Raw genomic sequence first — 26,477 nt, 5'->3', positions numbered from 1 at the left:
AGGGTATCACGGCCAGGGTCAGAGAGAGGGGTATCACGGCCAGGGTCAGAGAGAGGGGGGTCACGGCCAGGGTCAGAGAGAGAGGGTATCACGGCCAGGGTCGGAGAGAGGGGGTATCACGGCCAGGGTCAGAGAGAGAAGGGTATCACGGCCAGGGTCAGAGAGAAGGGTATCACGGCCAGGGTCAGAGAGAGAGGGTATCACGGCCAGGGTCGGAGAGAGAAGGGTATCACGGCCAGGGTCAGAGAGAGAAGGGGGTCACGGCCAGGGTCAGAGAGAGAGGGTATCACGGCCAGGGTCAGAGAGAGAGGGTATCACGGCCAGGGTCAGAGAGAGAAGGGTATCACGGCCAGGGTCAGAGAGAGAGGGTATCACGGCCAGGGTCAGAGAGAGAGGGTATCACGGCCAGGGTCAGAGAGAGAGGGGGTCACGGCCAGGGTCAGAGAGAGAGGGTATCACGGCCAGGGTCAGAGAGAGAGGGTATCACGGCCAGGGTCAGAGAGAGAGGGTATCACGGCCAGGGTCAGAGAGAGAGGGTATCACGGCCAGGGTCAGAGAGAGAGGGGGGGTCACGGCCAGGGTCAGAGAGAGAGGGTATCACGGCCAGGGTCGGAGAGAGAAGGGTATCACGGCCAGGGTCAGAGAGAGAAGGGTATCACGGCCAGGGTCAGAGAGAAGGGTATCACGGCCAGGGTCAGAGAGAGAGGGTATCACGGCCAGGGTCGGAGAGAGAAGGGTATCACGGCCAGGGTCAGAGAGAGAAGGGGGGTCACGGCCAGGGTCAGAGAGAGGGTATCACGGCCAGGGTCAGAGAGAGGGTATCACGGCCAGGGTCAGAGAGAGAAGGGTATCACGGCCAGGGTCAGAGAGAGAGGGTATCACGGCCAGGGTCAGAGAGAGAGGGTATCACGGCCAGGGTCAGAGAGAGAGGGGGTCACGGCCAGGGTCAGAGAGAGAGGGTATCACGGCCAGGGTCAGAGAGAGAGGGGGGTCACGGCCAGGGTCAGAGAGAGGGTGATCACGGCCAGGGTCAGAGAGAGAGGGGGGGTCACGGCCAGGGTCAGAGAGAGGGGTGGTCACGGCCAGGGTCAGAGAGAGAGGGGGTCACGGCCAGGGTCAGAGAGAGGGGTGGTCACGGCCAGGGTCAGAGAGAGAGGGGGGGTCACGGCCAGGGTCAGAGAGAGGGGTGGTCACGGCCAGGGTCAGAGAGAGGGGTGGTCACGGCCAGGGTCAGAGAGAGAGGGGGGGTCACGGCCAGGGTCGGAGAGAGAGGGTATCACGGCCAGGGTCGGAGAGAGAGAGGGGGGGTCACGGCCAGGGTCTGCCACTATTAACCGTGACCATGGATCTATTAGGGGTGAAGAGTCTTGTACATCGATAGATTTGCTTCACCTTGTCGGCTCAGGGATTCAAAGTAGCGACGTTTCGGTTACTGGCCCAAAGGGTTAACCGCGGTGAGGTTGGGGCGTAACCCCTGGCAACACACGGCTCAACCTCCCCTTTAACAGGTATGACCACACACACCCGATGACAACATCTAATTCTAGGTATTTCATGTTGTTGAATTCCTAGAGAACAATTAACGATCCCTTTACGGTTGCCCTAGACATGCCAGTTTCACCTGGGTGTGAGTGATGAGCAGGGTTGATTGGGTTCATGGCGCTCCGTCTATATCCTCAAATACCCTCAACCAGCTGCTTATGGCGGAACACAGCCCAAACAGTAGAGGATCCTAGTGGCCGGGGACTTCAATGCAGGGAAACTTAAATCTGTTTCACCAAACTTCTGTCTTCATGTTAAATGTGCAACCAGACAGGAAAAGAACTGTGGAGCACCTGTACTCCACACAGAGAGACGGTACCAAGCTCTCCCTCCTCTCTCCCTCCTCTCTCCCTCTATACCTCTCTCTCCCTCCTCTCCCTCTATACCTCTCCCTCCTCTCCCTCTATACCTCTCCCTCCTCTCTCCCTCCTCTCTCCCTATACCTCTCCCTCCTCTCTCCCTATACCTCTCTCTCCCTCCCTCCTCTCTCCCCCAACCTCTCTCTCTCTCCCTATACCTCTCCCTCCCCCAACCTATCTCTCCCTCCCTCCCTCCTCTCTCCCCATATGTATCTCCCCCTACCTCTCTCTCTCTCCCTCCCTCCTCTCTCTCCCCCTACCTCTCTCTCTCCCCATATGTATCTCCCCCTACCTCTCTCTCTCTCCCTCCCCATACCTCTCTCTCCCTCCCTCCCTCCCTCCTCTCTCCCCATATGTATCTCCACCTACCTCTCTCTCTCTCCCTCCCCATACCTCTCTCTCCCTCCCTCCTCTCTCCCCATATGTATCTCCCCCTACCTCTCTCTCTCTCCCTCCCTCCTCTCTCCCCCTACACCTCTCTCTCCAACACCCTACCTCCCTCCCTTTACCTCTCTCCCTACCTCTAACTCAAATACCCTCAACCAGCTGTTGTTCTCTCTCCATTCTGTTACCCTGTATCTTGTTGTTCTCTCTCCATTCTGTTACCCTGTATCTTGTTGTTCTCTCTCTCTCTCCATTCTGTTACCCTGTATCTTGTTGTTCTCTCTCCATTCTGTTACCCTGTATCTTGTTGTTCTCTCCATTCTGTTACCCTGTATCTTGTTGTTCTCTCTTCATTCTGTTTCCCTGTATCTTGTTGTTCTCTCTCTCCATTATGTTACCCTGTATCTTGTTGTTCTCTCTCCATTCTGTTACCCTGTATCTTGTTGTTCTCTCTCCATTCTGTTTCCCTGTATCTTGTTGTTCTCTCTCCATTCTGTTACCCTGTATCTTGTTGTTCTCTCCATTATGTTACCCTGTATCTTGTTCTCTCTCCATTCTGTTACCCTGTATCTTGTTGTTCTCTCTCCATTCTGTTACCCTGTATCTTGTTGTTCTCTCTCCATTATGTTACCCTGTATCTTGTTGTTCTCTCTCCATTCTGTTACCCTGTATCTTGTTGTTCTCTCTCCATTCTGTTTCCCTGTATCTTGTTGTTCTCTCTCCATTCTGTTACCCTGTATCTTGTTGTTCTCTCCATTATGTTACCCTGTATCTTGTTCTCTCTCCATTCTGTTACCCTGTATCTTCTTGTTCTCTCTCCATTCTGTTACCCTGTATCTTGTTGTTCTCTCTCCATTATGTTACCCTGTATCTTGTTGTTCTCTCCATTCTGTTACCCTGTATCTTGTTGTTCTCTCTCCATTCTGTTACCCTGTATCTTGTTGTTCTCTCTCCATTCTGTTACCCTGTATCTTGTTGTTCTCTCCATTCTGTTACCCTGTATCTTGTTGTTCTCTCCATTCTGTTACCCTGTATCTTGTTGTTCTCTCCATTCTGTTACCCTGTATCTTGTTGTTCTCTCCATTCTGTTACCCTGTATCTTGTTGTTCTCTCTCCATTCTGTTACCCTGTATCTTGTTGTTCTCTCTCTCCATTATGTTACCCTGTATCTTGTTGTTCTCTCTCCATTCTGTTACCCTGTATCTTGTTGTTCTCTCTCCATTCTGTTACCCTGTATCTTGTTGTTCTCTCTCCATTCTGTTACCCTGTATCTTGTTGTTCTCTCCATTCTGTTACCCTGTATCTTGTTGTTCTCTCTCCATTCTGTTACCCTGTATCTTGTTGTTCTCTCTCCATTCTGTTACCCTGTATCTTGTTGTTCTCTCCATTCTGTTACCATGTATCTTGTTGTTCTCTCTCCATTCTGTTACCCTGTATCTTGTTGTTCTCTCTCCATTCTGGTACCCTGTATCTTGTTGTTCTCTTCATTCTGTTACCCTGTATCTTGTTGTTCTCTCTCTCCATTCTGTTACCCTGTATCTTGTTGTTCTCTCCATTCTGTTTCCCTGTATCTTGTTGTTCTCTCTCCATTCTGTTACCCTGTATCTTGTTGTTCTCTCTCCATTCTGTTACCCTGTATCTTGTTGTTCTCTCTCCATTATGTTACCCTGTATCTTGTTGTTCTCTCTCCATTCTGTTACCCTGTATCTTGTTGTTCTCTCTCCATTCTGTTACCCTGTATCTTGTTGTTCTCTCCATTCTGTTACCCTGTATCTTGTTGTTCTCTCCATTCTGTTACCCTGTATCTTGTTGTTCTCTCTCCATTCTGTTACCCTGTATCTTGTTGTTCTCTCTCCATTCTGTTACCCTGTATCTTGTTGTTCTCTCCATTCTGTTACCCTGTATCTTGTTGTTCTCTCTCCATTCTGTTACCCTGTATCTTGTTGTTCTCTCTCCATTCTGTTTCCCTGTATCTTGTTGTTCTCTCTCTCCATTCTGTTACCCTGTATCTTGTTGTTCTCTCTCCATTCTGTTACCCTGTATCTTGTTGTTCTCTCTCCATTCTGTTACCCTGTATCTTGTTGTTCTCTCTCCATTCTGTTACCCTGTATCTTGTTGTTCTCTCCATTCTGTTACCATGTATCTTGTTGTTCTCTCTCCATTCTGTTACCCTGTATCTTGTTGTTCTCTCTCCATTCTGTTACCCTGTATCTTGTTGTTCTTTCTCCATTCTGTTACCCTGTATCTTGTTGTTCTCTCTCCATTCTGTTACCCTGTATCTTGTTGTTCTCTCCATTCTGTTTCCCTGTATCTTGTTGTTCTCTCTCCATTCTGTTACCCTGTATCTTGTTGTTCTCTCTCCATTCTGTTACCCTGTATCTTGTTGTTCTCTCTCCATTATGTTACCCTGTATCTTGTTGTTCTCTCTCCATTCTGTTACCCTGTATCTTGTTGTTCTTTCTCCATTCTGTTACCCTGTATCTTGTTGTTCTCTCCCTTCTGTTACCCTGTATCTTGTTGTTCTCTCTATCCATTCTGTTACCCTGTATCTTGCTGTTCTCTCTCCATTCTGTTACCCTGTATCTTGTTGTTCTCTCTATCCATTCTGTTACCCTGTATCTTGCTGTTCTCTCTCCATTCTGTTACCCTGTATCTTGTTGTTCTCTCCATTCTGTTACCCAGTATCTTGTTGTTCTATCTCTCCATTCTGTTACCCTGTATCTTGTTGTTCTATCTCTCCATTCTGTTACCCTGTATCTTGTTGTTCTCTCCATTCTGTTTCCCTGTATCTTGTTGTTCTCTCCCTTCTGTTACCCAGTATCTTGTTGTTCTCTCTCTCCATTCTGTTACCCTGTATCTTGTTGTTCTCTCTCCATTCTGTTACCCTGTATCTTGTTGTTCTCTCCATTCTGTTACCCAGTATCTTGTTGTTCTCTCTCTCCATTCTGTTACCCTGTATCTTGTTGTTCTCTCTCCATTCTGTTACCCTGTATCTTGTTGTTCTCTCTCTCTCTCCATTCTGTTACCCTGTATCTTGTTGTTCTCTCTCCATTCTGTTACCATGTATCTTGTTGTTCTCTCTCCATTCTGTTACCATGTATCTTGTTGTTCTCTCTCCATTCTGTTACCATGTATCTTGTTGTTCTCTCTCCATTCTGTTACCCTGTATCTTGTTGTTCTCTCTCCATTCTGTTACCCTGTATCTTGTTGTTCTTTCTCCATTCTGTTACCCTGTATCTTGTTGTTCTCTCTCCATTCTGTTACCCTGTATCTTGTTGTTCTCTCCATTCTGTTTCCCTGTATCTTGTTGTTCTCTCTCCATTCTGTTACCCTGTATCTTGTTGTTCTCTCTCCATTCTGTTACCCTGTATCTTGTTGTTCTCTCTCCATTATGTTACCCTGTATCTTGTTGTTCTCTCTCCATTCTGTTACCCTGTATCTTGTTGTTCTTTCTCCATTCTGTTACCCTGTATCTTGTTGTTCTCTCCCTTCTGTTACCCTGTATCTTGTTGTTCTCTCTATCCATTCTGTTACCCTGTATCTTGTTGTTCTCTCTCCATTCTGTTACCCTGTATCTTGTTGTTCTCTCCCTTCTGTTACCCTGTATCTTGTTGTTCTCTCTATCCATTCTGTTACCCTGTATCGTGTTGTTCTCTCTCCATTCTGTTACCCTGTATCTTGTTGTTCTCTCTCTCTCCATTCTGTTACCCTGTATCTTGTTGTTCTCTCTCCATTCTGTTACCCTGTATCTTGTTGTTCTCTCTCCATTCTGTTACCCTGTATCTTGTTGTTCTCTCTCTCCATTCTGTTACCCTGTATCTTGTTGTTCTCTCTCCATTCTGTTACCCTGTATCTTGTTGTTCTCTCTCCATTCTGTTACCCTGTATCTTGTTGTTCTCTCCATTCTGTTACCCAGTATCTTGTTGTTCTCTCTCCATTCTGTTACCCTGTATCTTGTTGTTCTCTCTCTCTCTCCATTCTGTTACCCTGTATCTTGTTGTTCTCTCTCCATTCTGTTACCCTGTATCTTGTTGTTCTCTCCATTCTGTTACCCAGTATCTTGTTGTTCTCTCTCCATTCTGTTACCCTGTATCTTGTTGTTCTCTCCATTCTGTTACCCTGTATCTTGTTGTTCTATCTCTCCATTCTGTTACCCTGTATCTTGTTGTTCTCTCCATTCTGTTTCCCTGTATCTTGTTGTTCTCTCCCTTCTGTTACCCAGTATCTTGTTGTTCTCTCTCTCCATTCTGTTACCCTGTATCTTGTATCTTGGTATTTCATGTTGTTGAATTCCTAGAGAACAATTAACGATCCCTTTACGGTTGCCCTAGACATGCCAGTTTCACCTGGGTGTGAGTGATGAGCAGGGTTGATTGGGTTCATGGCGCTCCGTCTATATCCTCAAATACCCTCAACCAGCTGCTTATGGCGGAACACAGCCCAAACAGTAGAGGATCCTAGTGGCCGGGGACTTCAATGCAGGGAAACTTAAATCTGTTTCACCAAACTTCTGTCTTCATGTTAAATGTGCAACCAGACATTCTGTTACCCTGTATCTTGTTGTTCTCTCTCTCTCTCTCTCTCTCCATTCTGTTACCCTGTATCTTGTTCTCTCTGTCTCCATTCTGTTACCCTGTATCTTGTTGTTCTCTCTCTCCATTCTGTTACCCTGTCTCTTGTTGTTCTCTCCATTCTGTTACCCTGTATCTTGCTGTTCTCTCCATTCTGTTACCCTGTATCTTGTTGTTCTCTCCATTCTGTTACCCTGTATCTTGCTGTTCTCTCCATTCTGTTACCCTGTATCTTGCTGTTCTCTCCATTCTGTTACCCTGTATATTGCTGTTCTCTCCATTCTGTTACCCTGTATCTTGCTGTTCTCTCCATTCTGTTACCCTGTATCTTGCTGTTCTCTCTCTCCATTCTGTTACCCTGTATCTTGCTGTTCTCTCTCTCCATTCTGTACCATGTATCTTGCTGTTCTCTCCATTCTGTTACCCTGTATCTTGCTGTTCTCTCTCTCCATTCTGTTACCCTGTATCTTGTTGTTCTCTCCATTCTGTTACCCTGTATCTTGCTGTTCTCTCCATTCTGTTACCCTGTTGTTCTCTCCATTCTGTTACCCTGTATCTTGCTGTTCTCTCCATTCTGTTACCCTGTATCTTGCTGTTCTCTCTCTCTCCATTCTGTTACCCTGTATCTTGTTGTTCTCTCTCCATTCTGTTACCCTGTATCTTGTTGTTCTCTCTCCATTCTGTTACCCTGTATATTGTTGGTCTCTCTCTCCATTCTGTTACCCTGTATCTTGTTGTTCTCTCTCCATTCTGTTACCCTGTATCTTGTTGTTCTCTCTCCATTCTGTTACCCTGTATCTTGCTGTTCTATCCATTCTGTTACCCTGTATCTTGCTGTTCTCTCCATTCTGTTACCCTGTATCTTGCTGTTCTCTCTCTCTCCATTCTGTTACCCTGTATCTTGCTGTTCTCTCCATTCTGTTACCCTGTATCTTGCTGTTCTCTCTCTCCATTCTGTTACCCTGTATCTTGCTGTTCTCTCTCTCCATTCTGTTACCCTGTATCTTGCTGTTCTCTCTCTCTCCATTCTGTTACCCTGTATCTTGCTGTTCTCTCCATTCTGTTACCCTGTATCTTGCTGTTCTCTCTCTCCATTCTGGTACCCTGTATCTTGCTGTTCTCTCTCTCCATTCTGTTACCCTGTATCTTGCTGTTCTCTCTCTCCATTCTGTTACCCTGTATCTTGCTGTTCTCTCTCTCTCTCTCCATTCTGTTACCCTGTATCTTGCTGTTCTCTCTCTCCATTCTGTTACCCTGTATCTTGTTGTTCTCTCCATTCTGTTACCCTGTATCTTGTTGTTCTCTCTCCATTCTGTTACCCTGTATCTTGTTGTTCTCTCTCCATTCTGTTACCCTGTATCTTGTTGTTCTCTCCATTCTGTTACCCTGTATCTTGTTGTTCTCTCCATTATGTTACCCTGTATCTTGTTGTTCTCTCTCCATTCGGTTACCCTGTATCTTGCTGTTCTCTCTCTCCATTCTGTTACCCTGTATCTTGCTGTTCTCTCTCTCCATTCTGTTACCCTGTATCTTGTTGTTCTCTCTCCATTCTGTTACCCTGTATCTTGTTGTTCTCTCTCCATTCTGTTACCCTGTATCTTGCTGTTCTCTCCATTCTGTTACCCTGTATCTTGTTGTTCTCTCCATTATGTTACCCTGTATCTTGTTGTTCTCTCCATTCTGTTACCCTGTATCTTGTTGTTCTCTCCATTCTGTTACCCTGTATCTTGCTGTTCTCTCCATTCTGTTACCCTGTATCTTGTTGTTCTCTCCATTCTGTTACCCTGTATCTTGCTGTTCTCTCTCCATTCTGTTACCCTGTATCTTGCTGTTCTCTCCATTCTGTTACCCTGTATCTTGCTGTTCTCTCCATTCTGTTACCCTGTATCTTGTTGTTCTCTCCATTCTGTTACCCTGTATCTTGTTGTTCTCTCTCCATTCTGTTACCCTGTATCTTGTTGTTCTCTCTCCATTCTGTTACCCTGTATCTTGTTGTTCTCTCTCCATTCGGTTACCCTGTATCTTGCTGTTCTCTCTCTCCATTCTGTTACCCTGTATCTTGCTGTTCTCTCTCTCTCTCCATTCTGTTACCCTGTATCTTGCTGTTCTCTCTCTCCATTCTGTTACCCTGTATCTTGCTGTTCTCTCTCTCCATTCTGTTACCCTGTATCTTGTTGTTCTCTCCATTCTGTTACCCTGTATCTTGTTGTTCTCTCCATTCTGTTACCCTGTATCTTGCTGTTCTCTCCATTCTGTTACCCTGTATCTTGCTGTTCTCTCCATTCTGTTACCCTGTATCTTGCTGTTCTCTCTCTCTCTCCATTCTGTTACCCTGTATCTTGCTGTTCTCTCTCTCCATTCTGTTACCCTGTATCTTGTTGTTCTCTCCATTCTGTTACCCTGTATCTTGTTGTTCTCTCTCTCCATTCTGTTACCCTGTATCTTGCTGTTCTCTCTCTCTCTCCATTCTGTTACCCTGTATCTTGCTGTTCTCTCTCTCTCTCCATTCTGTTACCCTGTATCTTGCTGTTCTCTCTCTCCATTCTGTTACCATGTATCTTGCTGTTCTCTCTCTCCATTCTGTTACCCTGTATCTTGCTGTTCTCTCTCTCCATTCTGTACCCTGTATCTTGCTGTTCTCTCCATTCTGTTACCCTGTATCTTGCTGTTCTCTCTCTCCATTCTGTTACCCTGTATCTTGTTGTTCTCTCCATTCTGTTACCCTGTATCTTGCTGTTCTCTCCATTCTGTTACCCTGTATCTTGCTGTTCTCTCTCTCTCTCCATTATGTTACCCTGTATCTTGCTGTTCTCTCCATTCTGTTACCCTGTATCTTGCTGTTCTCTCTCTCCATCCTCAGCAGTAGTGTCTGTTGCAGGATGGCCTTCCTCCACAGCTGTCTCAGTTCTGCTCGGCCACGTTTCTTCCTCTCCTCCGGAACCACGCCCAGTGATCCGTCTCCAACCCCGCACACAGACAAGCCCCTGCCATCTAAGGAGCAGTCACCCCTGTCTGAGATGGGGAGAGAGGGAGGGGGAGAGAGACAGGCAGGGAGGGAGGGAGGAGAGAGAGAGGGATGGAGGCAGGCAGGGAGGGAGGAGAGAGAGCGAGGGAGGAGAGAGAGAGGGAGCGGGTGAGGAGAGAGGGAACGAGGGAGGAGAAGGAGGGGAGTGAGAGAGGGAGGGGAGTGAGAGAGAGTGAGGGAGGGAGGAGAAGGAGGGGAGTGAGAGAGGGAGGGGAGTGAGAGAGAGTGAGGGAGGGAGGGAGGGAGGCGAATGAGAGGGAGGGAGGCAGGGAGCGAGAGAGAGGGAGGCAGGGAGCGAGCGAGGAAGGGAGCGAGGAGAGAAAGAGGGAGCGAGGGAGGAGAGAGAGAGGGAGCGAGGGAGGAGAGAGAGAGGGAGCGAGGGAGTAGAGAGAGAGGGAGGGAGAGAGAGAGGGAGGGAGGGAGAGAGGGAGTAGAGAGAGAGGGAGGGAGGGAGTAGAGAGAGAGGGAGGGAGGGAGTAGAGAGAGGGGGAGGGAGGGAGTAGAGAGAGAGAGGGAGGGAGGGAGGGAGGGAGTAGAGAGAGAGGGAGGGAGACAGGGAGGGAGGGGGGAGAAATGGGAGAGAGAGATCAGATAATTAATTAGTGTCCATCTATGCTGCTTTTGACCCCAATCTCTGGCCCCAAGCCCCTGGAGATACAGGTATCATCCACTGAGACCAGAATGCCCCCCCCCCAGTCTCACCTCTAGATACAGGTAACATCCACTAAGACCAGACTGCCCCCCCCCCGTCTCACCTCTAGATACAGGTAACATCCACTAAGACCAGACTGCCCCCCCCCAGTCTCACCTCTAGATACAGGTAACATCCACTGAGACCAGACTGCCCCCCCCAGTCTCACCTCTAGATACAGGTAACATCCACTGAGACCAGACTGTCCCCCCCAGTCTCACCTCTAGATACAGGTAACATCCACTGAGACCAGACTGCCCCCCCCCCCCCCCAGTCTCACCTCTAGATACAGGTAACATCCACTGAGACCAGACTGACCCCCCCCCACAGTCTCACCTCCAGATACAGGTAACATCCACTGGGACCAGACTGCCCCCCCAGTCTCACCTCTAGATACAGGTAACATCCACTGAGACCAGACTGCCCCCCCCCCCCAGTCTCACCTCTAGATACAGGTAACATCCACTGAGACCAGACTGCCCCCCCAGTCTCACCTCTAGATACAGGTAACATCCACTGAGACCAGACTGCCCCCCCCCCAGTCTCACCTCTAGATACAGGTAACATCCACTGAGACCAGACTGCCCCCCCCCCAGTCTCACCTCTAGATACAGGTAACATCCACTGAGACCAGACTGCCCCCCCGCCAGTCTCACCTCTAGATACAGGTAACATCCACTGAGACCAGACTGCCCCCCCCCCAGTCTCACCTCTAGATACAGGTAACATCCACTAGGACCAGACTGCCCCCCCCAGTCTCACCTCTAGATACAGGTAACATCCACTGAGACCAGACTGCCCCCCCCCCCAGTCTCACCTCTAGATACAGGTAACATCCACTGAGACCAGACTGCCCCCCCCAGTCTCACCTCTAGATACAGGTAACATCCACTGAGACCAGACTGCCCCCCCCCCAGTCTCACCTCTAGATACAGGTAACATCCACTGAGACCAGACTGCCCCCCAGTCTCACCTCTAGATACAGGTAACATCCACTGAGACCAGACTGCCCCCCCAGTCTCACCTCTAGATACAGGTAACATCCACTGAGACCAGACTGCCCCCCCCCCAGTCTCACCTCTAGATACAGGTAACACCCACTGAGACCAGACTGCCCCCCCCCCAGTCTCACCTCTAAATACAGGTCAAATATAAGGAACAACACACATACAGGCAACAGTTACTGTTATTGTCAGGTTCTCTCTGTGTGTGTGTGTGTGTGTGTGTGTGTGTGTGTGTGTGTGTGTGTGTGTGTGTGTGTGTGTGTGTGTGTGTGTGTGTGTGTGTGTGTGTGTGTGTGTGTGCAGGGCGTTGGCTCTGGTGGACCAGGGTGTTTGCAGAGGAGGGGTGGGTGGAGGGTGCCACTGTGGCCGAGTGCGTCAGTTTCTTAAGAAGTTTGGCTGTGTTTGTTTTAGTGACTGTGCTAGTTTCAACATGCCTTTCAACACAACAACACACACCCAATACACACACCCATTTCTCACACACACACACACACACACACACACACACATTGACTATCAGGTTCTTCCATGCTACTCTGTGTTCTATTTGGTGTGTGTGTGTGTGTGTGTGTGTGTGTGTGTGTGTGTGTGTGTGTGTGTGTGTGTGTGTGTGTGTGTGTGTGTGTGTGTGTGTGTGTGTACAGTACGTACATGAGAGGATTCAGTAAACAACATTCACATAACGCTCAGCCTCACACTGAAGGACTTTAGCTCAGTGGACTAACACAGTCTCGTAGGGTTACAGATGTCCTTGGTTTCAAACACAGTCAGTAGCAGAAAGTCAAACATTAAGTAAGTAATAAGAAATAACTTAACCCTCCCTTCCTAACCCTATACCTAACCCTTCCTTCCTAACCCTCCCTTCCTAACCCTTCCTACCTAACCCTCCCTTCCTAACCCTCCCTTCCTAACCCTTCCTACCTAACCCTCCCTTCCTAACCCTCCCTTCCTAACCCTCCCTTCCTAACCCTCCCTTCCTAACCCTCCTTTCCTAACCCTCCCTTCCTAACCCCATACCTAACCCTCCCTTCCTAACCCTCCTTTCCTAACCCTCCCTTCCTAACCCTCCCTTCCTAACCCTATACCTAACCCTTCCTTCCTAACCCCATACCTAACCCTCCCTTCCTAACCCTATACCTAACCCTCCCTAACCCTATACCTAACCCTCCCTTCCTAACCCTCCTTTCCTAACCCTCCCTTCCTAACCCTTCCTTCCTAACCCTTCCTTCCTAACCCTTCCTTCCTAACACTTCCTTCCTAACCCTTCCTTCCTAACCCTTCCTATCTAAACCTATACCTAACCCTCCCTTCCTAACCCTTCCTACCTAACCCTCCCTTCCTAACCCTCCCTTCCTAACCCTATACCTAACCCTCCCTTCCTAACCCTTCCTTCCTAACCCTCCCTTCCTAAACCTCCCTTCCTAAACCTCCCTTGCTAACCCTCCCTTGCTAACCCTCCCTTGCTAACCCTCCCTTGCTAACCCTCCCTTGCTAACCCTCCCTTGCTAACCCTCCCTTCCTAACCCTCCCTTCCTAACCCTCCCTTCCTAACCCTCCCTTCCTAACACTTCCTTCCTAACCCTCCCTTCCTAAACCTCCCTTCCTAACCCTCCCTTCCTAACCCTCCCTTCCAAACCCTTCCTTCCTAACCCTCCCTTCCTAACCCTCCCTTCCTAACACTTCCTTCCTAACCCTCCCTTCCTAACCCTCCCTTCCTAACACTTCCTTCCTAACCCTCCCTTCCTAACCCTCCCTTCCTAACCCTCCCTTCCTAACCCTCCCTTCCTAACCCTCCCTTCCAAACCCTTCCTTCCTAACCCTCCCTTCCTAACCCTCCCTTCCTAACCCTCCCTTCCAAACCCTTCCTTCCTAACCCTCCCTTCCTAACCCTCCCTTCCTAACACTCCCTTCCTAACCCTCCCTTCCTAACCCTCCCTTCCTAACACTTCCTTCCTAACCCTCCCTTCCTAACCCTCCCTTCCTAACCCTCCCTTCCTAACCCTCCCTTCCAAACCCTTCCTTCCTAACCCTCCCTTCCTAACCCTCCCTTCCTAACCCTCCCTTCCTAACCCTCCCTTCCTAACCCTCCCTTCCAAACCCTCCCTTCCTAACCCTCCCTTCCTAACCCTTCCTTCCTAACCCTATACCTAACCCTTCCTTCCTAACCCTCCCTTCCTAACCCTTCCTTCCTAACCCTCCCTTCCTAACCCTATACCTAACCCTTCCTTCCTAACCCTCCCTTCCTAACCCCATACCTAACCCTCCCTTCCTAACACTTCCTTCCTAACCCTCCCTTCCTAAACCTCCCTTCCTAAACCTCCCTTCCTAACACTTCCTTCCTAACCCTCCCTTCCTAAACCTCCCTTCCTAACCCTCCCTTCCTAACACTTCCTTCCTAACCCTCCCTTCCTAAACCTCCCTTCCAAACCCTTCCTTCCTAACCCTCCCTTCCTAACACTTCCTTCCTAACCCTCCCTTCCTAACCCTCCCTTCCTAACCCTCCCTTCCAAACCCTTCCTTCCTAACCCTCCCTTCCTAACCCTTCCTAATCCTATACCTAACCCTTCCTTCCTAACCCTCCCTTCCTAACCCTATACCTAACCCTCCATTCCTAACCCTTCCTTCCTAACCCTATACCTAACCCTTCCTTCCTAACCCTCCCTTCCTAACCCCATACCTAACCCTCCCTTCCTAACCCTCCCTTCCTAACCCTATACCTAACCCTTCCTTCCTAACCCTCCCTTCCTAACCCCATACCTAACCCTCCCTTCCTAACCCTCCCTTCCTAACCCTATACCTAACCCTTCCTTCCTAACCCTTCCTTCCTAACCCTCCCTTCCTAACCCTTCCTACCTAACCCTTCCTTCCTAACCCAATACCTAACCCTTCCTTCCTAACCCTTCCTTCCTAACCCTCCCTTCCTAACCCTTCCTACCTAACCCTTCCTTCCTAACCCTATACCTAACCCTCCCTTCCTAAACCTATACCTAACCCTTCCTTCCTAACCCTATACCTAACCCTCCCTTCCTAAACCTATACCTAACCCTTCCTTCCTAACCCTCCCTTCCTAACCCTCCCTTCCTAACCCTCCCTTCCTAACCCTATACCTAACCCTCCCTTCCAAAACCTATACCTAACGCTCTCTTCCTAACCCTCCCTTCCTAACCCTCCCTTCCTAACCCTCCCTTCCTAACCGTTCCTTCCTAACCCTCCCTTCCTAACCCTCCCTTCCTAAACCTATACCTTCCTTCCTAACCCTCCCTTCCTAACCCTCCCTTCCTAACCCTCCCTTCCTAACCCTATACCTAACCCTTCCTTCCTAACCCTCCCTTCCTAACCCTCCCTTCCTAACCGTTCCTTCCTAACACTCCCTTCCTAACCGTTCCTTCCTAACCCTCCCTTCCTAAACCTAACCCTCCCTTCCTAACCCTCCCTTCCTAACCCAATACCTAACCCTCCCTTCCTAACCCTCCCTTCCTAAACCTGACCCTCCCTTCCTAACCCTTCCTACCTAACCCTATACCTAACCCTTCCTACCTAACCCTCCCTTCCTAACCCTCCCTTCCTAACCCTCCCTTCCTAACCCTCCCTTCCTAAACCTAACCCTCCCTTCCTAACCCTATACCTAACCCTCCCTTCCTAAACCTATACCTAACGCTCTCTTCCTAACCCTCCCTTCCTAACCCTTCCTTCCTAACCCTCCCTTCCTAACCCTATACCTAACCCTTCCTTCGTAACCCTCCCGTCCTAACCCTTCCTTCCTAACCCTATACCTAACCCTTCCTTCCTAACCCTCCCTTCCTAACCCTCCCTTCCTAACCCTTCCTTCCTAACCCTCCCTTCCTAACCCTCTACCTAACCCTTCCTTCCTAACCCTCCCTTCCTAACCCTCCCTTCCTAACCCTTCCTTCCTAACCCTCCCTTCCTAACCCTATACCTAACCCTTCCTTCCTAACCCTCCCTTCCTAAACCTATACCTTCCTTCCTAACCCAATACCTAACCCTCCCTTCCTAACCCTTCCTTCCTAACCCTCCCTTCCTAACCCTCCCTTCCTAACCCTCCCTTCCTAACCCTCCCTTCCTAAACCTATACCTAACCCTTCCTTCCTAACCCTCCCTTCCTAACCCTTCCTTCCTAACCCTCCCTTCCTAACCCTTCCTTCCTAACCCTATACCTAACCCTTCCTTCCTAACCCTTCCTTCCTAACCCTCCCTTCCTAACCCTCCCTTCCTAACCCTCCCTAACCCTATACCTAACCCTCCCTTCCTAAACCTATACCTAACCCTTCCTTCCTAACCCTCCCTTCCTAACTCTCCCTTCCTAACCCTCTACCTAACCCTCTACCTAACCCTCCCTTCCTAAACCTATACCTAACCCTTCCTTCCTAACCCTTCCTTCCTAACCCTCCCTTCCTAACCCTCCCTTCCTAACCCTCCCTTCCTAAACCTATACCTAACCCTTCCTTCCTAACCCTCCCTTCCTAACCCTCCCTTCCTAAACCTATACCTAACCCTTCCTTCCTAACCCTCCCTTCCTAACACTCTACCTAACCCTTCCTTCCTAACCCTCCCTTCCTAACCATTCCTTCCTAACCCTCCCTTCCTAACCCTATACCTAACCCTCCCTTCCTAAACCTGACCTTCCCTTCCTAACCTTCCCTTCTTAAACCTAACCCTCCCTTCCTAAACCTAACTCCCCCTCCTGTCCTAAACCTGACCCTCCTGTCCTAAACCTGACCCTCCTGTCCTAAACCTGACCCTCCTGTCCTAAACCTAACCCTCCCTTCATAAACCTGACCCTCCCTTCATAAACCTGACCCTCCCTTCATAAACCTGACCCTCCCTTCATAAACCTGACCCTCCTGTCCTAAACCTGACCCTCCTGTCCTAAACCTGACCCTCCCTTCCTAAACCTGACCCTCCTGTCCTAAACCTGACCCTCCCTTCATAAACCTGACCCCCCTTCCTAAACCTGACCCTCCTGTCCTAAACCTGACCCTCCTGTCCTAAACCTGACCCTCCTGTCCTAAACCTAACCCTCCCTTCATAAACCTGACCCCCCTTCCTAAACCTGACCCTCCCTTCCTAAACCTGACCCTCCCTTCATAAACCTGACCCCCCCTTCCTAAACCTGACCCCCCCTTCCTAAACCTGACCCTCCCTTCCTAAACCTGACCCCCCCTTCCTAAACCTGACCCTCCTTTCCTAAACCTAAGCCTCCCTTCCTAAACCTAACCCCCCCTTCCTAAACCTGACCCTCCCTTCATAAACCTGACCCCCCCTTCCTAAACCTGACCCCTCCTTCCTAAACCTGACCCTCCCTTCCTAAACCTGACCCCCCTTCCTAAACCTGACCCTCCCTTCCTAAACCTGACCCTCCCTTCCTAAACCTGACCCCCCCTTCCTAAACCTGACCCTCCCTTCCTAAACCTATCCCTCCCTTCCTAAACCTAAACCTAACCTAACCCTGGTATAACAACTAGACAGTAAATACAGGTAGTTACAGGTATGGTATTACAACTAGACAGTAAATACAGGTAGTTACAGGTATGGTAATACAACTAGACAGTAAATACAGGTAGTTACAGGTATGGTAATACAACTAGACAGTAAATACAGGTAGTTACAGGTATGGTATTACAACTAGACAGTAAATACAGGTAGTTACAGGTATGGTAATACAACTAGACAGTAAATACAGGTAGTTACAGGTATGGTATTACAACTAGACAGTAAATACAGGTAGTTACAGGTATGGTATTACAACTAGACAGTAAATACAGGTAGTTACAGGTATGGTAATACAACTAGACAGTAAATACAGGTAGTTACAGGTATGGTAATACAACTAGACAGTAAATACAGGTAGTTACAGGTATGGTATTACAACTAGACAGTAAATACAGGTAGTTACAGGTATGGTAATACAACTAGACAGTAAATACAGGTAGTTACAGGTATGGTAATACAACTAGACAGTAAATACAGGTAGCTACAGGTATGGTATTACAACTAGACAGTAAATACAGGTAGTTGCAGGTATGGTATTACAACTAGACAGTAAATACAGGTAGTTACAGGTATGGTATTACAACTAGACAGTAAATACAGGTAGTTACAGGTATGGTACTACAACTAGACAGTAAATACAGGAAGTTACAGGTAGTTACAGGTATGGTATACAACTAGACAGTAAATACAGGTAGTTACAGGTATGGTCAGGCATTCTCTAGAATATTACAACTAAAGAGAGAGAGAGAGATGAGGAGACAGACAGAGCGTGGTGGTAGACGGTAGGTAAATTGTGTATTACCTTAAATACATGTTTACACAGTAAGCCAGTAACCCAGTCTCTACTGTACCAGACCGACAGTAACCCAGTCTCTACTGTACCAGACCGACAGTAACCCAGTCTCTACTGTACCAGACCGACAGTAACCCAGTCTCTACTGTACCAGACCAGTAACCCAGTCTCTACTGTACCAGACCGACAGTAACCCAGTCTCTACTGTACCATACCGACAGTAACCCAGTCTCTACTGGACCAGACCGACAGTAACCCAGTCTCTACTGGACCAGACCGACAGTAACCCAGTCTCTACTGTACCATACCAACAGTAACCCAGTCTCTACTGTACCAGACCAGTAACCCAGTCTCTACTGTACCAGACCGACAGTAACCCAGTCTCTACTGGACCAGACCAACAGTAACCCAGTCTCTACTGTACCAGACCAACAGTAACCCAGTCTCTACTGTACCAGACCAACAGTAACCCAGTCTCTACTGTACCAGACCAACAGTAACCCAGTCTCTACTGTACCAGACCAACAGTAACCCAGTCTCTACTGTACCAGACCAGTAACCCAGTCTCTACTGTACCATACCAACAGTAACCCAGTCTCTACTGTACCAGACCGACAGTAACCCAGTCTCTACTGTACCAGACCGACAGTAACCCAGTCTCTACTGTACCAGACCGACAGTAACCCAGTCTCTACTGTACCAGACCAACAGTAACCCAGTCTCTACTGTACCAGACCGACAGTAACCCAGTCTCTACTGTACCAGACCGACAGTAACCCAGTCTCTACTGTACCAGACCAACAGTAACCCAGTCTCTACTGTACCAGACCAACAGTAACCCAGTCTCTACTGTACCAGACCAACAGTAACCCAGTCTCTACTGTACCAGACCAACAGTAACCCAGTCTCTACTGTACCAGACCAACAGTAACCCAGTCTCTACTGTACCAGACCAACAGTAACCCAGTCTCTACTGTACCAGACCGACAGTAACCCAGTCTCTACTGTACCAGACCGACAGTAACCCAGTCTCTACTGTACCAGACCGACAGTAACCCAGTCTCTACTGTACCAGACCGACAGTAACCCAGTCTCTACTGTACCAGACCAGTAACCCAGTCTCTACTGTACCAGACCAACAGTAACCCAGTCTCTACTGTACCAGACCAACAGTAACCCAGTCTCTACTGTACCAGACCGACAGTAACCCAGTCTCTACTGTACCAGACCGACAGTAACCCAGTCTCTACTGTACCAGACCGACAGTAACCCAGTCTCTACTGTACCAGACCGACAGTAACCCAGTCTCTACTGTACCAGACCAACAGTAACCCAGTCTCTACTGTACCAGACCAACAGTAACCCAGTCTCTACTGTACCAGACCAACAGTAACCCAGTCTCTACTGTACCAGACCAACAGTAACCCAGTCTCTACTGTACCAGACCGACAGTAACCCAGTCTCTACTGTACCAGACCGACAGTAACCCAGTCTCTACTGGACCAGACCAACAGTAACCCAGTCTCTACTGTACCAGACCAACAGTAACCCAGTCTCTACTGTACCATACCGACAGTAACCCAGTCTCTACTGTACCAGACCGACAGTAACCCAGTCTCTACTGTAACAGACCGACAGTAACCCAGTCTCTACTGTACCAGACCGACAGTAACCCAGTCTCTACTGGACCAGACCAACAGTAACCCAGTCTCTACTGTACCAGACCAACAGTAACCCAGTCTCTACTGTACCAGACCAACAGTAACCCAGTCTCTACTGTACCAGACCAACAGTAACCCAGTCTCTACTGTACCAGACCGACAGTAACCCAGTCTCTACTGTACCAGACCAACAGTAACCCAGTCTCTACTGTACCAGACCGACAGTAACCCAGTCTCTACTGTACCAGACCAACAGTAACCCAGTCTCTACTGTACCATACCGACAGTAACCCAGTCTCTACTGTACCAGACCGACAGTAACCCAGTCTCTACTGTACCAGACCAACAGTAACCCAGTCTCTACTGTACCAGACCGACAGTAACCCAGTCTCTACTGTACCATACCGACAGTAACCCAGTCTCTACTGTACCAGACCAACAGTAACCCAGTCTCTACTGTACCAGACCAACAGTAACCCAGTCTCTACTGTACCAGACCGACAGTAACCCAGTCTCTACTGGACCAGACCAACAGTAACCCAGTCTCTACTGTACCAGACCAACAGTAACCCAGTCTCTACTGTACCATACCGACAGTAACTCAGTCTCTACTGTACCAGAACGACAGTAACCCAGTCTCTACTGTACCAGACCAGTAACCCAGTCTCTACTGTACCAGACCGACAGTAACCCAGTCTCTACTGTACCAGACCGACAGTAACCCAGTCTCTACTGTACCAGACCGACAGTAACCCAGTCTCTACTGTACCAGACCAACAGTAACCCAGTCTCTACTGGACCAGATCGACAGTAACCCAGTCTCTACTGTACCAGACCAACAGTAACCCAGTCTGTACTGTACCAGACCGACAGTAACCCAGTCTCTACTGTACCAGACCGACAGTAACCCAGTCTCTACTGTACCAGAACGACAGTAACCCAGTCTCTACTGTACCAGACCAGTAACCCAGTCTCTACTGTACCAGACCGACAGTAACCCAGTCTCTACTGTACCATACCGACAGTAACCCAGTCTCTACTGTACCAGACCGACAGTAACCCAGTCTCCCCAGCCCGACAGCTTACTTCCTCAAATCTTTGAATATGTTGCCTGTTGGATTACGTGGCTCCGAAGTCCAAGTCGAATGCCGTCCCCGACTAACAGAGAGCAACAGTGACATCTAATGGACAGGTGCTGTCATTACACCAGTCTGTGCTCTGAGGGCTCAGGACACAGCTGTTCTGTACGGTCTCTGGGACACACAATGAAGTCATCAATGTCCGTTTTTTTTTGGTCCTTAAAAAAAGGTGAATCTACCTTTTCTACGGATTTATTACTATGGGACTAGCCAGGCTAAATGCATCAATTATTACTAAGGGAACTATCCTGGCTAAATGCATCAATTATTACTAAGGGGACTATCCTGGCTAAATGCATCAATTATTACTAAGGGGACTATCCTGGCTAAATGCATCAATTATTACTAAGGGGACTATCCTGGCTAAATGCATCAATTATTACTAAGGGGACTATCCAGGCTAAATGCATCAATTATTACTATAGGGACTAGCCAGGCTAAATGCATCAATTATTACTAAGGGGACTATCCTGGCTAAATGCATCAATTATTACTATGGGAACTATCCTGGCTAAATGCATCAATTATTACTATAGGGACTAGCCAGGCTAAATGCATCAATTATTACTATAGGGACTAGCCAGGCTAAATGCATCAATTATTACTATAGGGACTAGCCAGGCTAAATGCATCAATTATTACTATAGGGACTAGCCAGGCTAAATGCATCAATTATTACTAAGGGGACTATCCTGGCTAAATGCATCAATTATTACTAAGGGGACTATCCTGGCTGAATGCATCAATTATTACTATAGGGACTAGCCAGGCTAAATGCATCAATTATTACTATGGGAACTATCCTGGCTAAATGCATCAATTATTACTAAGGGAACTATCCTGGCTAAATGCATCAATTATTACTAAGGGGACTATCCTGGCTAAATGCATCAATTATTACTAAGGGGACTATCCTGGCTAAATGCATCAATTATTACTATAAGGACTATCCTGGCTAAATGCATCAATTATTACTATAGGGACTAGCCAGGCTAAATGCATCAATTATTACTATAGGGACTATCCTGGCTAAATGCATCAATTATTACTAAGGGAACTATCCTGGCTAAATGCATCAATTATTACTATGGGAACTATCCTGGCTAAATGCATCAATTATTACTAAGGGGACTATCCTGGCTAAATGCATCAATTATTACTAAGGGAACTATCCTGGCTAAATGCATCAATTATTACTAAGGGAACTATCCTGGCTAAATGCATCAATTATTACTATAGGGACTAGCCAGGCTAAATGCATCAATTATTACTATAAGGACTATCCTGGCTAAATGCATTAATTATTACTAAGGGGACTAGCCATGCTAAATGCATCAATTATTACTAAGGGGACTAGCCAGGCTAAATGCATCAATTATTACTATAGGGACTAGCCAGGCTAAATGCATCAATTATTACTATGGGAACTATCCTGGCTAAATGCATCAATTATTACTAAGGGGACTATCCTGGCTAAATGCATCAATTATTACTATAAGGACTATCCTGGCTAAATGCATCAATTATTACTATAGGGACTAGCCAGGCTGAATGCATCAATTATTACTATAAGGACTATCCTGGCTAAATGCATCAATTATTACTAAGGGGACTATCCTGGCTAAATGCATCAATTATTACTATAGGGACTAGCCAGGCTAAATGCATCAATTATTACTAAGGGGACTATCCTGGCTAAATGCATCAATTATTACTAAGGGGACTATCCTGGCTAAATGCATCAATTATTACTATGGGAACTAGCCAGGCTAAATGCATCAATTATTACTATAGGGACTAGCCAGGCTAAATGCATCAATTATTACTATAGGGACTAGCCAGGCTAAATGCATCAATTATTACTATAAGGACTATCCTGGCTAAATGCATCAATTATTACTATAGGGACTAGCCAGGCTAAATGCATCAATTATTACTATAGGGACTAGCCAGGCTAAATGCATCAATTATTACTATAAGGACTATCCTGGCTAAATGCATCAATTATTACTAAGGGGACTAGCCAGGCTAAATGCATCAATTATTACTAAGGGGACTATCCAGGCTAAATGCATCAATTATTACTATAGGGACTAGCCAGGCTAAATGCATCAATTATTACTATAGGGACTAGCCAGGCTAAATGCATCAATTATTACTATAGGGACTAGCCAGGCTAAATGCATCAATTATTACTATAGGGACTAGCCAGGCTAAATGCATCAATTATTACTATAGGGACTAGCCAGGCTAAATGCATCAATTATTACTAAGGGGACTATCCTGGCTAAATGCATCAATTATTACTAAGGGAACTATCCTGGCTAAATGCATCAATTATTACTAAGGGGACTATCCTGGCTAAATGCATCAATTATCACTAAGGGAACTATCCTGGCTAAATGCATCAATTATTACTATGGGAACTATCCTGGCTGAATGCATCAATTATTACTAAGGGGACTATCCTGGCTAAATGCATCAATTATTACTAAGGGGACTATCCTGGCTAAATGCATCAATTATTACTAAGGGGACTATCCTGGCTAAATGCATCAATTATTACTATGGGAACTATCCAGGCTAAATGCATCAATTATTACTAAGGGAACTATCCTGGCTAAATGCATCAATTATTACTAAGGGAACTATCCTGGCTAAATGCATCAATTATTACTAAGGGGACTATCCTGGCTAAATGCATCAATTATTACTAAGGGGACTATCCTGGCTAAATGCATCAATTATTACTAAGGGGACTATCCTGGCTAAATGCATCAATTATTACTATAGGGGACTATCCTGGCTAAATGCATCAATTATTACTAAGGGGACTATCCAGGCTAAATGCATCAATTATTACTAAGGGGACTATCCTGGCTAAATGCATCAATTATTACTAAGGGGACTATCCTGGCTGAATGCATCAATTATTACTAAGGGGACTAGCCTGGCTAAATGCATCAATTATTACTATGGGAACTATCCTGGCTAAATGCATCAATTATTACTATAGGGACTAGCCAGGCTAAATGCATCAATTATTACTATAGGGACTAGCCAGGCTAAATGCATCAATTATTACTATGGGAACTATCCTGGCTAAATGCATCAATTATTACTAAGGGGACTAGCCAGGCTAAATGCATCAATTATTACTATAGGGACTAGCCAGGCTAAATGCATCAATTATTACTATAGGGACTAGCCAGGCTAAATGCATCAATTATTACTAAGGGGACTATCCTGGCTAAATGCATCAATTATTACTAAGGGGACTAGCCAGGCTAAATGCATCAATTATTACTATGGGAACTATCCTGGCTAAATGCATCAATTATTACTAAGGGGACTATCCTGGCTAAATGCATCAATTATTACTAAGGGGACTAGCCAGGCTAAATGCATCAATTATTACTAAGGGGACTATCCTGGCTAAATGCATCAATTATTACTATAAGGACTATCCTGGCTAAATGCATCAATTATTACTAAGGGGACTATCCTGGCTAAATGCATCAATTATTACTATAGGGACTAGCCAGGCTAAATGCATCAATTATTACTAAGGGGACTATCCTGGCTAAATGCATCAATTATTACTATAGGGACTATCCTGGCTAAATGCATCAATTATTACTAAGGGGACTATCCTGGCTAAATGCATCAATTATTACTATAGGGACTATCCTGGCTAAATGCATCAATTATTACTAAGGGGACTATCCTGGCTAAATGCATCAATTATTACTAAGGGGACTATCCTGGCTAAATGCATCAATTATTACTAAGGGGACTAGCCAGGCTAAATGCATCAATTATTACTATGGGAACTATCCTGGCTAAATGCATCAATTATTACTAAGGGGACTATCCTGGCTAAATGCATCAATTATTACTAAGGGGACTAGCCAGGCTAAATGCATCAATTATTACTAAGGGGACTATCCTGGCTAAATGCATCAATTATTACTATAAGGACTATCCTGGCTAAATGCATCAATTATTACTAAGGGGACTATCCTGGCTAAATGCATCAATTATTACTAAAGGGACTATCCTGGCTAAATGCATCAATTATTACTATAGGAACTAGCCAGGCTAAATGCATCAATTATTACTAAGGGGACTAGCCAGGCTAAATGCATCAATTATCACTAAGGGAACTATCCTGGCTAAATGCATCAATTATTACTATGGGAACTATCCTGGCTAAATGCATCAATTATTACTAAGGGAACTATCCAGGCTAAATGCATCAATTATTACTAAGGGGACTATCCTGGCTAAATGCATCAATTATTACTAAGGGAACTATCCTGGCTAAATGCATCAATTATTACTAAGGGAACTATCCTGGCTAAATGCATCAATTATTACTATGGGAACTATCCAGGCTAAATGCATCAATTATTACTATGGGAACTATCCAGGCTAAATGCATCAATTATTACTAAGGGAACTATCCTGGCTAAATGCATCAATTATTACTATGGGAACTATCCAGGCTAAATGCATCAATTATTACTAAGGGGACTAGCCAGGCTAAATGCATCAATTATCACTAAGGGAACTATCCTGGCTAAATGCATTAATTATTACTAAGGGGACTATCCAGGCTAAATGCATCAATTATTACTAAGGGAACTATCCAGGCTAAATGCATCAATTATTACTATGGGAACTATCCAGGCTAAATGCATCAATTATTACTAAGGGGACTAGCCAGGCTAAATGCATCAATTATTACTAAGGGGACTATCCTGGCTAAATGCATCAATTATTACTATGGGAACTATCCTGGCTAAATGCATCAATTATTACTAAGGGAACTATCCAGGCTAAATGCATCAATTATTACTAAGGGAACTATCCTGGCTAAATGCATCAATTATTACTAAGGGAACTATCCTGGCTAAATGCATCAATTATTACTAAGGGGACTATCCTGGCTAAATGCATCAATTATTACTAAGGGGACTATCCTGGCTAAATGCATCAATTATTACTAAGGGGACTATCCTGGCTAAATGCATCAATTATTACTATAGGGGACTATCCTGGCTAAATGCATCAATTATTACTAAGGGGACTATCCTGGCTAAATGCATCAATTATTACTAAGGGGACTAGCCAGGCTAAATGCATCAATTATTACTAAGGGGACTATCCTGGCTAAATGCATCAATTATTACTATAAGGACTATCCTGGCTAAATGCATCAATTATTACTAAGGGGACTATCCTGGCTAAATGCATCAATTATTACTAAAGGGACTATCCTGGCTAAATGCATCAATTATTACTATAGGAACTAGCCAGGCTAAATGCATCAATTATTACTAAGGGGACTAGCCAGGCTAAATGCATCAATTATCACTAAGGGAACTATCCTGGCTAAATGCATCAATTATTACTATGGGAACTATCCTGGCTAAATGCATCAATTATTACTAAGGGAACTATCCAGGCTAAATGCATCAATTATTACTAAGGGGACTATCCTGGCTAAATGCATCAATTATTACTAAGGGAACTATCCTGGCTAAATGCATCAATTATTACTAAGGGAACTATCCTGGCTAAATGCATCAATTATTACTATGGGAACTATCCAGGCTAAATGCATCAATTATTACTATGGGAACTATCCAGGCTAAATGCATCAATTATTACTAAGGGAACTATCCTGGCTAAATGCATCAATTATTACTATGGGAACTATCCAGGCTAAATGCATCAATTATTACTAAGGGGACTAGCCAGGCTAAATGCATCAATTATCACTAAGGGAACT

The 26,477-nt window shown here is 46.3% G+C and overlaps 1 protein-coding gene across 1 annotated transcript in view; it reads right to left on the bottom strand.

Moving 5' to 3' along the window:
* Positions 1-9,631: 9,631 nt before the first annotated feature.
* LOC135535836 (TBC1 domain family member 1-like) overlaps positions 9,632-26,477 on the bottom strand; it is a 94,184-nt gene continuing 77,338 nt past the window's right edge. Inside the window, exon 13 of the mRNA XM_064962260.1 lies at positions 9,632-9,868. Coding sequence (XP_064818332.1) covers positions 9,642-9,868 — 227 coding nt within the window. The 3' untranslated portion in view covers positions 9,632-9,641. The remainder of the gene's footprint in view (positions 9,869-26,477) is intronic.

Source organism: Oncorhynchus masou, unplaced genomic scaffold (genome assembly GCF_036934945.1).
Source record: "Oncorhynchus masou masou isolate Uvic2021 unplaced genomic scaffold, UVic_Omas_1.1 unplaced_scaffold_520, whole genome shotgun sequence".
In the NCBI taxonomy this organism is placed as follows: Eukaryota; Metazoa; Chordata; class Actinopteri; order Salmoniformes; family Salmonidae; genus Oncorhynchus; species Oncorhynchus masou.
Note: the sequence above shows the minus strand (reverse complement) of the source record. Positions and strands in the feature narration are given on the sequence as shown.